The 16,227-nt window shown below is 66.1% G+C and overlaps 1 protein-coding gene across 1 annotated transcript in view; it reads right to left on the bottom strand.

Annotated features, from left to right (window-relative positions):
- The window catches only part of DNMT3A (DNA methyltransferase 3 alpha), a 31,893-nt gene extending 18,658 nt beyond the window's left edge, over nucleotides 1-13,235 (bottom strand). The window contains exons 1-6 of the mRNA XM_041477930.1: nucleotides 13,188-13,235; nucleotides 12,485-12,660; nucleotides 11,876-11,969; nucleotides 11,273-11,377; nucleotides 2,372-2,624; nucleotides 568-608 (exon numbers count right to left, since the gene is read on the bottom strand). Of these exons, the coding sequence (XP_041333864.1) occupies nucleotides 568-608; nucleotides 2,372-2,624; nucleotides 11,273-11,377; nucleotides 11,876-11,969; nucleotides 12,485-12,660; nucleotides 13,188-13,235 (717 nt within the window). The remainder of the gene's footprint in view (nucleotides 1-567; nucleotides 609-2,371; nucleotides 2,625-11,272; nucleotides 11,378-11,875; nucleotides 11,970-12,484; nucleotides 12,661-13,187) is intronic.
- Between the last annotated feature and the right edge of the window lie 2,992 nt (nucleotides 13,236-16,227).

Genomic DNA, 16,227 nt, shown 5'->3' with positions numbered 1-16,227 from the left:
CCTGCCTCTTCCAGCCATCCCTGCCTGCCCTGGCCCTCCCTGCCTCTTCCAGCTCCATCCCTGCCTCTGCCAGCTCCATCCCTGCCTCTTCCAGCTCCATCCCTGCCTGCCCCAGCCATGCCTGCCTCTTCCAACTCCATCCCAACCTCTTCCAGCTCCATCCCTGCCTCTTCCAGCTCCATCCCTGCCTGCCCCAGCCATGCCTGCCTCTTCCAACTCCATCCCAACCTCTTCCAGCTCCATCCCTGCCTCTTCCAAATCTATCCCTGCCTGCCTCAGCCATGCCTGCTTCTGCCAGCTCCATCCCTGCCTCTTCCAGCTCCATCCCTGCCTCTTCCAGCTCCATCCCTGCCTGCCCCAGCCATCCCTGCCTGCCCCAGTTATCCCTGCCTGCTGCAGCCATCCCTGCCTCTTCTAGCTCCATCCCTGCCTGCCCCAGCCATGCCTGCCTGCTCCAGACATCCCTGCCTGCCCCAGCTCCATCCCTGCCTGCTCCAGCCATCCCTGCCTGCCTCAGCCATGCCTGCTTCTGCCAGCTCCATCCCTGCCTGCCCCAGCCATTCCAGCCTCTTCCATCTCTATCTCTGCCTCTTCCAGCTCCTTCCCAGCTCCGTGTCCCTCCGGACTCTCCCTGGCTCGGCACAGGCTCGCCATGGCTGGCCGGTCAGTCTGTGATGATTCCAGTCAGGAAGGCCCAAGTGCCGGAGCTGGGAATGCTGAGAAGGCTGTCCCGAGCTCCAGAGGGACCCTCTGGGCTCCAGCCTGGGCCATGGCCTCTGGTCCTGTCCCCGGGAGCGCAGGGCTCCATGAACTTTAGATCTTATCAGTGATTTCTTTGTTTCCTCCACTCAGGAAAACAAGTCAGTTTTAATATGTTTTATTTGATCTTTTTTCAGTTATTATTTTTTTCCCCAGGGAGGTGGATGAGTTTCTGTTCCTTTCCTGAAGGCTTACATTTTTAGAGACAACCCTTAAAGCAAAAGTCCACTAACAGTGGTGCTTGTGAGAAAAATTAAGGTGAAATTAGAGGCTACTGTGAGGCTGGAAGGAAAGTTAATATACTGCATGAGGGCCTGCCTTTGGTCAGGATGGAGTTCAGCACCTGGCCTAATTCCCTTCATAAGGAACTCTGCATTTATGCATTCATTAGATGAAGATGCTGATGGACACCAATACAGTGCTGCTTACTTATGCTGAAACACTTAGAAAGTCCAAGAGCAAGTTGAATTTGCCTGTTGCTTAGCCGAGAAACAATTTTATTTTTGATTTTTAATTAGCTCAAACTTGTGTTGAGCTGAGGTGTCAGGTCCTTACAGGGAAGATAAATGAAGGTGGACATAGAGGTGCTTCTGGAAGGAAACTGTCCCACCTGACTCATGGTAAATCACACTGTGGAATGTGAGGTGTTTGAGGAGTGTTGAGTGAGACAGCAGCACATTGTCCCAGGACTGGGAAACCATGTCCCAGCTGTGCCACCACCCCACTGTGATCCTGACCTGGATGCGTCTGCAGGGAAAGAGCCTTGTCCAAGTTGTTCTGAAAACTCCCAAATGAGAGTTGGGCTTGCAGATGATGTCTGAGGCTGTGTCCTGTGGCTGTCGTGGCAATGAGGTGCTCTCTCATGGTGCTGCTTCCTGGGGAATTGTGGAAAGGTTACTGGGGGACTGTTGCTCCTGTAGCTTCCTGTAAGTGAGGTGTTGGGGCTGGGTTGGACTTGATGATCTTGAAGGTCTCTTCTAACCCAGTCATTCCGTGAATTCTGTGAAGCTTGTGGTGGGCAGATAGCAGCCTGGATGGGTCTGGATGCACAGCACCGTGTCACCATCCCTGCTTGGCTGCAAGGGGATTGGAGTTTCCAGCTGAAAGCCACCCAAATCACCAGTTCAACAGGCCCCACAAGCAGTCTGTTGCAGCCTGCCAGAGCTCAGTGAGTTCACAGTGCTGCCTGTGAGTAATTACACACACATTTCTTCAGGTCCAGCAGCATCACAATACCAATGTGATAAACAGAGGAAATCTTCACGTGAGAGAGATGCAAACCTTCCAGTGTGTGTCCTGAAGCAAAAAAAAATTAAATTAAAAAATCCTTGAGACCAATGAGGGGGACAAGAGACCTTAATCCGCTCTGCTGCTGTCCTTGAAGGGCTGGGGGTCCCTGGGGGCTGGGGGTCCTTGAATGGCTGGGGGTCCCTGGGGGCCGGGGGTCCCTGGGGGTCTGGGGGTCCCTGGGGGCCAGGGTTCCCCGGGGGTCTCTGGGGCCGGGCCCTGTAGCGAGAGGGAGCCCCCAAGGCTGAGCTCTTACTTTTCTCTGTGGCCTCCAGGAGTTTCCTCCTCCCGCGTTTCTTCTGGGGGTCGGAAGGGGCCAGCTCACCCTCATCGGCCGGCGCGTCCAGCCCCTCCTTGGGGGTGCAGCGGCCGTTCTCCAGCGCCCGGCCCGTCTCTCCGTCCGCCAGGCTCTCCGTCTCGTCCTCCTCGGGCCGGCCGCCCTTGGGGCTGGCCCCGGCCTCCTCCGCGTCCCCCTCCACGTCCCCGTTGGGCAGCGGCTCGGCGGGACTGGCCTCCGGGCAGGGCGGGGGACACTTGGGGACGGCCGCGGTGTCTTTGGGGGTGTCGCTGCTTTCCGCCTGCCGGGAGGAGGGGAAGAGCTGCGGTGGTGCTGCCGGGGGGCACGGCAGCACACCGCGCTGGAAGGTGCCAGTCCCACCTCGTGCGTGCCAGGTGTGACCTGCCCAGGGGACACTCGGGGACAGGACACGGTGTCACGGCAGCCCCAGGGCCAGGAGACGTGGGTGTGACACCCTCATGGGCAGGACACGCTGCTGTGTCACCCTGAGCACCAGGATGCTCCACCATGGCACTCAGCACCAAACACACAGGTGTGTGTGACACCCTGATGGACCAGGACACGTGCTGTGTCACCCTGAGCACCAGGACACACAGGTGTGTGTGACACCCTGAGCACCAGGACACACAGGTGTGTGTGACACCCTGAGCACCAGGACACACTGCTGTGTCACCCTGAGCACCAGGACACGGTGCTGTGTCACCCTGAGCACCAGGACACGTGCTGTGCCACCCTGAGCACCAGGACACGCTGCTGTGTCACCCTGATGGACCAGGACACTGCACCACAGCACTCAGCACCAAACACACAGGTGTGGGCACTGCCCATCCTGCCTGGCACACCTGTGCCACCACACTGGCGTGAGGGACAGCAAGGGGACAGCAAGGGGACAGCAAGGGGGGCCCTTGGTGTGGCCCATCACCACGGGCACGTGGGACAGGGGAGTGTGTTAGGGACACTCAGAGCTAGCCCTGTGGTGGCCTCATGACACACACATGTGCAGGGGTGTGTGTGACAGGGGTGTGACAGGGGTGTGTGTGACAGGGGTGTACATGACAGGTGTGTGTGTGTGACAGGCACAGCCCAGCCCAGCCTGGCTCAGCCCAGCCCAGCACTGGCACTGAGCACCCCCAGACAGAGCCTGGAGCTGCTGCCACTCCCTCCTGGTGGCCCTGGTGTCCTCCTGCAGCACAGGAGCGTGCCAGGGTGGCACGGTGTGGAGCCAGGGCATGATGGCAGGGTGACACAGCGAGACGCCAGGGTGGCACAGCGTGATGCCAGGGTGGCATGGTGTGGAGCCAGGGCATGATGGCAGGGTGGCACAGTGAGATGCCAGGGTGGCACAGTGTGGAGCCAGGGTGGCACGGTGTGGAGCCAGGGCATGATGGCAGGGTGACACAGTGAGATGCCAGGGTGGCACAGCGAGATGCCAGGGTGGCACTGCAGGCAGTGGACCCTTCCTGCCTGTCCCCAGTGAGCTGCAGGTGCCACGATGGCTGGTTTGGTGACAGGGCCTGGCAGGGGACACGGTACAGCTGGGGGCCTTGGCGTGTGCTCACGCTGCTGCCACTGCCAGGGGCTGCTGGCACCGAGGCACGAGCTCCAGGGGGATGGCAGGTGACAGGCAGTGCTTCCTCCCTGAAGTCCCTGACTGGTGCCACAAGGCACAGGACTGCCTGGCCTGTCCCCCCTGGCCTGTTCCCCCATGGCACTGTCTGCTCGGGGCTGTCCCCAGTCTGTCCCTGTCCCTGTGTCCTGGGGACCCAGCGCTGGTCCCAGCACCACGGGGTGGCTGCACTACTTGGGCACACCTGACATGGCCCAGAAATGCCCTGGGACCCCCAGGACCCCCTGTGCTGAGCTGTGCCCCAGCTGGGCAGGGGCTGCCCCCTCAGCATGGCGCTGGCCCCTCTGCCCTGCCCGCTTCCCAGCGCCTCCTGGGCACGGGCACGGCTGCCCTGGGGGCACGGGTGCCAGGGAGGTCTCACAGGTGGACAGGGGTGTGCTGGCACCACGGGGCACCGAGCACAAGGAGCCCAATCCCTGTTCCTGCTGTCAGGAAAGGGGGATGGGATGAGCACAGCCCCCCCACCCCAAATCCTGCATGGCATGGAGGGGCTCAGCCCTTCCTCCTCCTCCTCCTCCTCCTCCTCCTCCTGTGGCAGCATTGCCCAGCCCAGAGCCCTCGTGGAGCAGGATGGTAGGGCTGGGGGTCCTTGGGGGGCTGAGGGTCCCTGGGAGCTGGGGGTCCCTAAAGGGCTGGGGGTCCCTGGGGGGCTGGGGGTCCTTGAAGGGCTGGGGGTCCCTGAAGGGGTGTGTGACACCCTGATGGAACAGGACACATTCCCATGGCCTGCTCAGGGCCAGGACACTGCAGCAACGCCCTCAGACCACCACACAATGTCACCGCACCCCCAGGACGTGGACAGAGAGACAAGATGCCTTTGGGACAATGACAAAATGCTGTGACGTCCTTAGGACCATAACAAAAGGTGACACACCATGAGGATCAGGACATGGAGCCACGGAATGCTCAGGAGCAGGACACGAGGACATGGCACCTTCTGGACTGGGATACCACACCGTGACACCCCCAGGAGCAGGACACAGGGACACGGCACCACAGGGACCTGGACATGCTGCCATGGCACCCCCAGGAGCAGGACACAGGGACATGGCACCTTCTGGACTGGGATACCACACCGTGACACCTCCAGGAGCAGGACACAGGGACATGGCACCTTCTGGACTGGGATGACACCCCCAGGAGCAGGACACAGGGACATGGCACCACAGGAGAACGACACTGGGCCATGACACTTTCAGAGCCAGGTGCCACAACACTCTGGGGACAGGGGCATGGCCATGGTGCCATCCAGACCAGACCATGCTGGGATGTGCCCCAGGTGTCCAGTCCCCTGCGGGCACAGGGGACACTGGCACTGCCCATCCTGCCTGGCACACCTGTGCCACCACACTGGCGTGAGGGACAGCAAGGGGACAGCAAGGGGACAGCAAGGGGGGCCCTTGGTGTGGCCCATCACCACGGGCACGTGGGACAGGGGAGTGTGTTAGGGACACTCAGAGCTAGCCCTGTGGTGGCCTCATGACACACACATGTGCAGGGGTGTGTGTGACAGGGGTGTGACAGGTGTGTGACAGGTGTGTACATGACAGGAGTGTGTGTGTGTGACAGGCACAGCCCAGCCCAGCCTGGCTCAGCCCAGCCCAGCACTGGCACTGAGCACCCCCAGACAGAGCCTGGAGCTGCTGCCACTCCCTCCTGGTGGCCCTGGTGTCCTCCTGCAGCACAGGAGCGTGCCAGGGTGGCACGGTGTGGAGCCAGGGCATGATGGCAGGGTGACACAGTGAGATGCCAGGGTGGCACAGCGAGATGCCAGGGTGGCACTGCAGGCAGTGGACCCTTCCTGCCTGTCCCCAGTGAGCTGCAGGTGCCACGATGGCTGGTTTGGTGACAGGGCCTGGCAGGGGACACGGTACAGCTGGGGGCCTTGGCGTGTGCTCACGCTGCTGCCACTGCCAGGGGCTGCTGGCACCGAGGCACGAGCTCCAGGGGGATGGCAGGTGACAGGCAGTGCTTCCTCCCTGAAGTCCCTGACTGGTGCCACAAGGCACAGGACTGCCTGGCCTGTCCCCCCTGGCCTGTTCCCCCATGGCACTGCCACCCCTGGCCTGTCCCCCATGGCACTGCCACCCCTGGCCTGTCCCCCATGGCACTGCCACCCCTGGCCTGTCCCCCATGGCACTGCCACCCCTGGCCTGTCCCCCATGGCACTGCCACCCCTGGCCTGTCCCCCATGGCACTGCCACCCCTGGTCTGTCCCCACCATGGCACTGCCACCTCTGGTCTGTCCCCACCATGGCACGGCCACCCCTGGCCTGTCCCCCCCAGGGCACCGCCACCCCTGGCCTGTCCCCCATGGCACTGCCAGCCCTGGCCTGCTCCCTGCAGCCCCAGCAGCGCTGCCTGCACCGCTGGCGGGGAGGGATCAGGGCTGCAGGGGTCCGGGGGTCCAGCAGCACCGCTGGAGCTCTTCCCCTCCTGGCTGCAGCGGGCTCAGACCCCGGGGAGGGCACGGTGCCCCCGGCAGACAGCGGTGCCATGGGGACGCTGTGCCAGGCCATGAGCGAGGGCAGGCCTTGGTGTGCCCGGGCAGGGCAGACAGCCACCACGGCACAGGGGACAGCAGGGACACCGCAGCGTGGCCCAGGAGCAGCGCAGGGAGCTGGAACCACGGCAGGATGGACACCAGGGAGCAAAGACCCTGCCAGTGCCACGGCAAGCAGGACGGGTGCCACACCAGGACGGGTGCCAATCCAGGATGGGTCCCAGGCCAGGACGGGTGCCACACCAGGACAGGTGCCACACCAGGACGGGTCCAAGACCAGGATGGGTCCTAAACCAAGACAGGTCCCAATCCAGGACAGGTGCCAGACCAGGAACAGTCCCAGACCAGGACAGTCCCGGACCAGGACGGGTCCCAGACCAGGACAGGTCCCAGACCAGGACGGGTCCCAATCCAGGACAGGTGCCACACCAGGACGGGTGCCACACCAGGACGGGTGCCAATCCAGGATGGGTCCCAGGCCAGGACGGGTGCCACACCAGGACAGGTGCCACACCAGGACGGGTCCAAGACCAGGATGGGTCCTAAACCAAGACAGGTCCCAATCCAGGACAGGTCCCAGACCAGGACGGGTCCCAATCCAGGAAAGGTCCTAAATCCCAGACCAGGACAGGTCCCAGTCCAGGACAGGTCCTAAACCAGGACAGGTCCCAGACCAGGACAGTCCCAGACCAGGACAGGTCCCAGTCCAGGACAGGTCCTAAACCAGGACAGGTCCCAGACCAGGACAGTCCCAGACCAGGACAGGTCCCAGTCCAGGACAGGTCCTAAACCAGGACAGGTCCCAGACCAGGACAGTCCCAGACCAGGACAGGTCCCAGTCCAGGACAGGTCCTAAACCAGGACAGGTCCCAGACCAGGACAGTCCCAGACCAGGACAGGTCCCAGTCCAGGACAGGTCCTAAACCAGGACAGGTCCCAGACCAGGACAGTCCCAGACCAGGACAGGTCCCAGTCCAGGACAGGTCCTAAACCAGGACAGGTCCCAGACCAGGACAGTCCCAGACCAGGACAGGTCCCAGTCCAGGACAGGTCCTAAACCAGGACAGGTCCCAGACCAGGACAGTCCCAGACCAGGACAGGTCCCAGTCCAGGACAGGTCCTAAACCAGGACAGGTCCCAGACCAGGACAGTCCCAGACCAGGACAGGTCCCAGTCCAGGACAGGTCCTAAACCAGGACAGGTCCCAGACCAGGACAGTCCCAGACCAGGACAGGTCCCAGTCCAGGACAGGTCCTAAACCAGGACAGGTCCCAGACCAGGACAGTCCCAGACCAGGACAGGTCCCAGTCCAGGACAGGTCCTAAACCAGGACAGGTCCCAGACCAGGACAGTCCCAGACCAGGACAGGTCCCAGTCCAGGACAGGTCCTAAACCAGGACAGGTCCCAGACCAGGACAGTCCCAGACCAGGACAGGTCCCAGTCCAGGACAGGTCCTAAACCAGGACAGGTCCCAGACCAGGACAGTCCCAGACCAGGACAGGTCCCAGTCCAGGACAGGTCCTAAACCAGGACAGGTCCCAGACCAGGACAGTCCCAGACCAGGACAGGTCCCAGTCCAGGACAGGTCCTAAACCAGGACAGGTCCCAGACCAGGACAGTCCCAGACCAGGACAGGTCCCAGTCCAGGACAGGTCCTAAACCAGGACAGGTCCCAGACCAGGACAGTCCCAGACCAGGACAGGTCCCAGTCCAGGACAGGTCCTAAACCAGGACAGGTCCCAGACCAGGACAGTCCCAGACCAGGACAGTCCCAGACCAGGACAGTCCCAGACCAGGACAGTCCCAGACCAGGACAGTCCCAGACCAGGACAGTCCCAGACCAGGACAGTCCCAGACCAGGACAGTCCCAGACCAGGACAGTCCCAGACCAGGACAGTCCCAGACCAGGACAGTCCCAGACCAGGACAGGTCCCAGTCCAGGACAGGTCCTAAACCAGGACAGGTCCCAGACCAGGACAGTCCCAGACCAGGACAGGTCCCAGTCCAGGACAGGTCCTAAACCAGGACAAGTCCCAGACCAGGACAGTCCCAGACCAGGACAGTCCCGGACCCGGACACCACCCCCCCGTCCCTGACGAGCCCCGGTGCCGCTCCCCGGTGCAGCTGACGGGGTCCCGGCCCCTGGCCCCGCTCCCGCCTCTGCTGGGGCCGCATCCGTGCCGAGAACAATCGCAGGGGCCGTGGGGCTTCCCGGGAGGAAACGGGAAGGCCGGCATGTGCTCCAGGGCAGGCGCGGGGCCGCGGGCTCGGGACACTCCCGAGGGGGATTCCCCACCAGGGAGGCTGCTCTGCACGGCCGTGCCCTGCCCCGGGACACGGGGTGACACTGGGGACATTCCTGAGGATTCCCCACCAGGGAGGCTGCTCTGCATGCCCCCTGCCCTGCCCGGGACACGGGGTGACACTGGGGACACTCCCGAGGGGGATTCCCCACCAGGGAGGCTGCTCTGCATGCCCCATGCCCTGCCCAGGACACGGGGTGACACTGGGGACATTCCCGAGGGGGATGGCGGGGGGTGGCACTTGGGGACTCCTGTGCCCACCCCGGCCCGGGGAAGGTGGCCCTGTCACCTGTGGCACCACCCTGCTGCGGGGTGTCCCTCTGCCAGGCGCAGCTGGCACTGGGGACGCTGGTCCTGGAGCCACGGCATGGCACAGCATGGCTCAGCATGGCACGGCGCACCACAGGACAGCCTGGCACAGCCTGGCACAGCTCACCCACACCGTGACACCCGTGCCAGCCAGCCCCCTGCCCTGCCAGCTCTCCCTCTGGCACCCTGTGCCCTCTCACACCGCTGACAGGGCAAGGCCCCTCTGGCCACTGCCTGCCCACCTGGGCACGGCTGCTGGGGACCCCCAGCTGGCACCCACAGGGCCAGCCTGGCGCCCATGGCATGTGCCAGCTCCCCCCAGCCTGCCCCGGTGCCCCTGGCACAGCGGGCTCTCCTCAGGGAGGGTATTTTCAGTAGCTCACGTCCGCAGGGGCTTCCCTGGCAGTGCCTGGGGCTGGCCATGCCAGCTCTGCTCTCCTGGCACTGGGAGATGCCAGCCAAAGGGCCAGCTCTGGCACCAGCACTGGCACCAGCTGTGGCACCAGCACCAGCACTGGCACCAGCTGTGGCACCAGCACCAGCTCCGGCACCAGCTGTGGCACCAGCTGTGGCACCAGCACTGGCACCGGCACCAGCTGTGGCACCAGCTCTGGCACCAGCTGTGGCACCAGCTGTGGCACCAGCTCTGGCACCAGCTGTGGCACCAGCTGTGGCACCAGCCGTGGCACCAGCCGTGGCACAGCGCGGCTGTGTCGGAGCGCACAGGGACGGGCACCCAGCGCGGCTCCGGGCAGGATGTGCCCGCTGCCCTGGCACTGCTGCCGTTCCTCCATCGTTCCCGGTTCCCGGGCCGTGCTGGCTGCCGGGCCCGGCTGCTCCCGCGGCGCTCTCCGCTTGCTCCCGTGCCAGCATTGTTCTTCCAGCAGCGCCTCCCCCGCCCCGCACGTTCCTCCCGGCCCGCGGCCACCGCCGGCCTGAGCCCGCACTGCCCCGGCCCGGTGACACTGCCCGGCTGGGCCGTGCCCCTGGCACCGGCGGGACACGGACCAGGGACCAGGGACAGGCAGGACAGGGACCAGACACAGGGACAGGCATGGCAGGGACCAGGGACCAGGGTCAGGGACAGGCAGGGCAGGGACCAGACACGGACAGGCATGGCAGGGACCAGGGACCAGGGTCAGGGACAGGCAGGGCAGGGATCAGGGACCAGGGACAGGGACAGGCATGGCAGGGACCAGGGACCAGGGACCAGGGACAGGCAGCTCAGACCTGAAATGTCCCAGCACAGGATGAACCCTTTCAGCTGCTAGAAAGTTTTCCAAAAAGGATTTGCAGCCTTCTAAGGGTGGAGGTGCCTCAGCCCTGTTTGTCCCCCAGGCCCTGCTTGTTTCCCTGGCCCACTCATCACCCTGGGCCTGTTTGTCACCCCTCTGTCCCCTCCTGCGGGAATGAGGACTGGGGACACTGTGTGAGCCTGCAGACCAAGGCCACCTTCCCTCTGGGCCTGCAGCATCAGAGGAACCTGCTCCTCCACTCACACCGATTTCGTGGCACCAGCCAGGTGCCACCAGGCCACCCTGCAAGGAGATGGCTCCCCAGTGACACTGGGACACACCATGGCCCGGAAGGGACGAGCCACGAGTGTCCTCAGCCCCGTGCGCCCTGTCCCAGCACCCCGTGACTGCCAGCTGACCCCAGTGGGCACGGTGCTGGGTGGGCATCACCCGTGGGCAGCAGCGGGGGAGGCCCTCAGAGGCTCTGCTCCCCGGGCCCAGCAGCCCCAGGGTGGGGGACCAGGGTCAGAGCCCCCCAGGCAGGGAGCGAATGCACGGCAGGGCCTCGAGCAGAGCCACACAGGGCTGGATGGTGCCACCGGGCACAGGAGGGCTCGCTGAGGGCCAGGAGGGACCTCGAGCAGAGCCACACAGGGCGGGATGGTGCCACTGGGCACAGGAGGGCTCGCTGAGGGCCAGGAGGGACCTCGAGCAGAGCCACACAGGGCTGGATGGTGCCACCGGGCACAGGAGGGCTCGCTGAGGGCCAGGAGGGAGGGACAGCCCCTCTGGCTGCCCTCGGGTCCCCTCTGCCTCAGCACCCTGGCACACGGGGCAGCCAGGCCAGCCTGTGACACACCAGGAGCTGAGGTCTGTCACCAATGTGGCCACAGGGCAGGACAGCCCCACGGGGACACGCACTGCCACCCACCCGGTGCCTGCTGGCTCACCTGGGCATGCTTGCGCTTCCGCCCGGGCCGCCCGGCTTTCCTCATGGGCGTCCCCGGCTCCTGCTTCTCCTCCTTGCTCGGGTTCTCCTCGGGCTCCTCTTCCCCCTGCCAGCAGACACAGAGGAGGTTATGCCACTGGGCAGCCTGAGCTGGCACGGCTCTGCTCCTGGGCAGCCTGAACTGGGCACAGTTCTGCTCCTGGGCAGCCCAGGCGACCAGGGACCAGGGACCAGGGACCAGGGACAGGCAGCTCAGACCTGAAATGTCCCAGCACAGGATGAACCCTTTCAGCTGCTAGAAAGTTTTCCAAAAAGGATTTGCAGCCTTCTAAGGGTGGAGGTGCCTCAGCCCTGTTTGTCCCCCAGGCCCTGCTTGTTTCCCTGGCCCACTCATCACCCTGGGCCTGTTTGTCACCCCTCTGTCCCCTCCTGCGGGAATGAGGACTGGGGACACTGTGTGAGCCTGCAGACCAAGGCCACCTTCCCTCTGGGCCTGCAGCATCAGAGGAACCTGCTCCTCCACTCACACCGATTTCGTGGCACCAGCCAGGTGCCACCAGGCCACCCTGCAAGGAGATGGCTCCCCAGTGACACTGGGACACACCATGGCCCGGAAGGGACGAGCCACGAGTGTCCTCAGCCCCGTGCGCCCTGTCCCAGCACCCCGTGACTGCCAGCTGACCCCAGTGGGCACGGTGCTGGGTGGGCATCACCCGTGGGCAGCAGCGGGGGAGGCCCTCAGAGGCTCTGCTCCCCGGGCCCAGCAGCCCCAGGGTGGGGGACCAGGGTCAGAGCCCCCCAGGCAGGGAGCGAATGCACGGCAGGGCCTCGAGCAGAGCCACACAGGGCTGGATGGTGCCACCGGGCACAGGAGGGCTCGCTGAGGGCCAGGAGGGACCTCGAGCAGAGCCACACAGGGCGGGATGGTGCCACTGGGCACAGGAGGGCTCGCTGAGGGCCAGGAGGGACCTCGAGCAGAGCCACACAGGGCGGGATGGTGCCACCGGGCACAGGAGGGCTCGCTGAGGGCCAGGAGGGACCTCGAGCAGAGCCACACAGGGCGGGATGGTGCCACCGGGCACAGGAGGGCTCGCTGAGGGCCAGGAGGGAGGGACAGCCCCTCTGGCTGCCCTCGGGTCCCCTCTGCCTCAGCACCCTGGCACACGGGGCAGCCAGGCCAGCCTGTGACACACCAGGAGCTGAGGTCTGTCACCAATGTGGCCACAGGGCAGGACAGCCCCACGGGGACACGCACTGCCACCCACCCGGTGCCTGCTGGCTCACCTGGGCATGCTTGCGCTTCCGCCCGGGCCGCCCGGCTTTCCTCATGGGCGTCCCCGGCTCCTGCTTCTCCTCCTTGCTCGGGTTCTCCTCGGGCTCCTCTTCCCCCTGCCAGCAGACACAGAGGAGGTTATGCCACTGGGCAGCCTGAGCTGGGCACGGCTCTGCTCCTGGGCAGCCTGAACTGGGCACAGCTCTGCTCCTGGGCAGCCTGAACTGGGCACAGCTCTGCTCCTGGGCAGCCTGAACTGGGCACAGCTCTGCTCCTGGGCTGGGCACGGCTCTGCTCCTGGGCAGCCCAGGCTGGGCACAGCTCTGCTCCTGGGCAGCCCAGGCTGGGCACAGCTCTGCTCCTGTGCAGCCTGAAACTGGGCACAGCTCAGCTCCCGGGCAGCCTGAACTGGGCACAGCTCTGCTCCTGGGCAGCCCAAGCTGGGCACGGTTCTGCCCCTGTGCAGCCTGAACTGGGCACAGCTCCGCTCCTGAACTGGGCACAGCTCTGCTCCCGGGCAGCCTGAACTGGGCACAGCTCTGCTCCTGGGCAGCCCAGGCTGGGCACAGTTCTGCTCCCAGGCAGCCTGAACTGGGCACAGCTCTGCTCCTGGGCAGCCGGGCTGGGCACGGCTCCGCTCCACCACGGTCACCACCGGGGGACGGGCGCCTGCCCGGCCAGCTGGGACCATTGTGGCATCCCCGGGCCAGCAGCACCAGGACACGTGGAAGGGTGACAGTGGCTCCTGCCACGCTTGGGCTGCGGCACAGGCATGGCCCGGGAGCCTCAGCGGGTGACCCTCCTGCCCTGTGCCACCATGCCACGGCCGGCTCAGGACACGTGCCACTGCTGCCACCCACCAAACCCTGCCCCACGGAACGCAGCCGGGGCCCTGTGGACACCTCACAGGGCAGCCATGAGGCTCCCTGGGGACGAGGCCAGCAGCAGGAGCTGGGCACCCCCGGAGCGGGCAGCTGGCAGCTTTGGGGACCCCGCTGTGCCCCGGAGCAGCTGGCAGCGCCCCGTCCCTGGTGCGGCGGCCCAGCCCCGGCGCTGGCAGCACGCATGTGCCAGCATGGCGGCGCGGCAGGAACGCGGCCCCGGGAAATGAACCTGCTCCCGTGCCGGGCCCCGTCCCCGCGCCGGGCACCGCGGCACCGGGGGGACACGGCGGGCAAGGGGGGCGCGAGGCCCCGGCACGGCGCGGGGTCGCTTTCACCTGAGCCCCAGAAGATCCCGGCGGCAGCAGCCAAGCAGGAAGAGGCCACGGAGGGGGAGCGGGGGAAGGAGGAGAGGCCGGTGGGGGGCTGGTGAGGGAGAGGCCAGGGAGGGGATGGGGCTGGCAGCCAGACAGCGCCGGCAGGCAGCTGCAGCCGTGCAGCCCCGCACCCCGGGCGCCAGCGCTGCCACATTCCTGCCTGCGCCCCTGCGCCGGGGCAGCCGCGCCAGGGATGCGGCTGCAACATCCCTGGGGCCCAGCACCGAGATCCCGTGGCACTGGGACACACTGTGCCCCTCGGCTGTGGCACCCCATGGTGCCCCATGGTTCTGGTACCCCATGGCTCTGCTGCTCATGGCTGTGGTGCCCCATGGCTGTGGTGCCCATGGCTCTAGTGCCCATGGCTGTAGTGCCCATGGCTCTGGTGCGACATGGCCGTGGTACCCCATGGCTGTGGTGCCCATGGCTGTAGTGCCCCATGGCTCTGGTGCCCCATGACCGTGGTGCCCCATGGCTGTGGTGCCCATGGCTGTAGTGCCCCATGGCTCTGGTGCCCATGGCTGTAGTGCCCATGGCTCTGGTGCCCCATGGCTGTGGTGCCCCATGGCTCTGGTGCCCATGGTTGTAGTGCCCACGACCGTGGTGCCCCATGGCTCTGGTGCCCCATGGCTGTGGTGCCCCATAGCTCTAGTGCCCATGGCCGTGGTACCCCATGGCTGTGGTGCCCATGGCTCTGGTGCCCCATGGCAGTGGCACCCCATGGCTGTAGTGCCCATGGCTGTGGTGCCCCATGGCTGTGGTGCCCCATGGCCGTGGCAGCCCATGGCTCTGGTGCCCCATGGCTGTGGTGCCCCATGGCTGTAGTGCCCACGGCTGTGGTGCCCATGGCTCTGGTGCCCCACTGCCGTGGTGGCCCAGCCATAGTCCCCAAAGCAGCTCCTCTGTGCCACCCACCCAGGCTCAGCTGCACGCCCCGTGCCCGTTGCTGCCTGCCTGCCCTGCCTGCTCTCGGTGCCCGTGGGATGCATGGGAGCCAGTGTAGGTCTGTCCCCAGCCCATGGTGTCCCTCCAGAACCGTGCTTGTCCCAGCCCTGCTCGCCTGCCTGTGGGGCTGGGCAGCCTCCAGCCCCTGCACAGACCCCCCCAGCCCTGCAAGGACGCCCCAGCCCCATGTGGGGACCCCCAGCCCTGGCACCTGCTGGCACTGCCAGTGCTGAATGAGCACAGGAGACAGCACAGCACGGAGGGGCTCTGCCAGGGTAGGGCCCCACTCCCCACAGCATCCTGCTGGAAAGTTTTGGGACAGGTCCAAGGACGATGTCAGGATCCCAGATCCAGCAGCATCCTGGTGCAAAGTCCCTGAGGGGACTCTGGGGGTCCCTGTCCCACAGGGCCCCTGTGCCTCGCTGTGCTGCAAGGCCAGGGCAGCACCCAGGGGTGCAGGCCAGCCCCAGGGAGACCCTGGCACGTGTCCCTTTGCCCCTGGCTGGCTGCTGGCACTGCCCCAGCCAGCTGTCCCTCACCACAGTTCAACTCATCCAGGCCCTGGCAGCATTTAGTGGATGCACATGAAAGATTTGGGGGTGTCACGTGCACCAGGTGGTAGCCAGGCCTCCCCTGGCCGGGAGGGGATGCAGCTGGGGAGCACCCAGTGGTCCCAGAGAGGCCAGGGGGCATCCAGGGTGAAAAGCTGGAAGGACAGAGCTGGCTCGAGGGCTGCCACGGTGGGGGGACAGCAGGTTCCCTACTGTGGAACCAGGGAGATGCCCCCAGCACCTATCAGGAGCCCTCCCGGGGGCACAGCCAGCCCCCCAAGAGCAGGGCAGGAGTGGGGGCGCAGTCCGGGCAGCAGCAGGTCTGGCAGAGGGCTCCAGGGGGGCTCTGTCCCCCCAGCCCGGCAGGGGCCGGTGCCGCAGCCCCTCGCCGCCGCATCCCGCCGGGAGCTGAGTCATCGCCCATCGCTCACCCCGCGCCCGTGCCCGGAGCGCGGGGCTCCGCCGCGCGTCCCCGGGGCCGCTCCTGCTCCGCTGCCAAGCAACAGCCCGGAGGGAACGGCGGCCGAGCGCGGCGGGCTGAGCTGCGGCATGACGCAGTGCTGGCTGCGCCGCCACCCCGCTCCGGGCACCGCCAGCGCTGCCCCGGGCACCGCCAGCACAGCCCCGGGCACTGCCAGCCCTGCCCCGGGCACCGCCAGCACAGCCCCAGGCACTGCCACCCCGCTCTGGGCACCGCCAGCCCTGCTCCGGGCACCGCCACCCTGCCCCGGGCACCGCCAGCCCTGCCCCGGGCACCGCCGGCACAGCCCCGGGCACTGCCACCCCGCTCTGGGCACCGCCAGCACAGCCCCGGGCACCGCCAGCACAGCCCCGGGCACCGCCAGCCCTGCCCCGGGCACCGCCGGCACAGCCCCGGGCACTGCCACCCCGCTCTGGGCACCGCCCCCGCAGCCCCGGGCACCGCCAGC

Source organism: Pyrgilauda ruficollis, unplaced genomic scaffold (genome assembly GCF_017590135.1).
Source record: "Pyrgilauda ruficollis isolate IOZ18807 unplaced genomic scaffold, ASM1759013v1 scaffold420, whole genome shotgun sequence".
Classification (NCBI taxonomy): domain Eukaryota; kingdom Metazoa; phylum Chordata; class Aves; order Passeriformes; family Passeridae; genus Pyrgilauda; species Pyrgilauda ruficollis.
The sequence above is the reverse complement of the archived record's forward strand: the minus strand, read 5'-3'. Positions and strand labels throughout refer to the sequence as shown.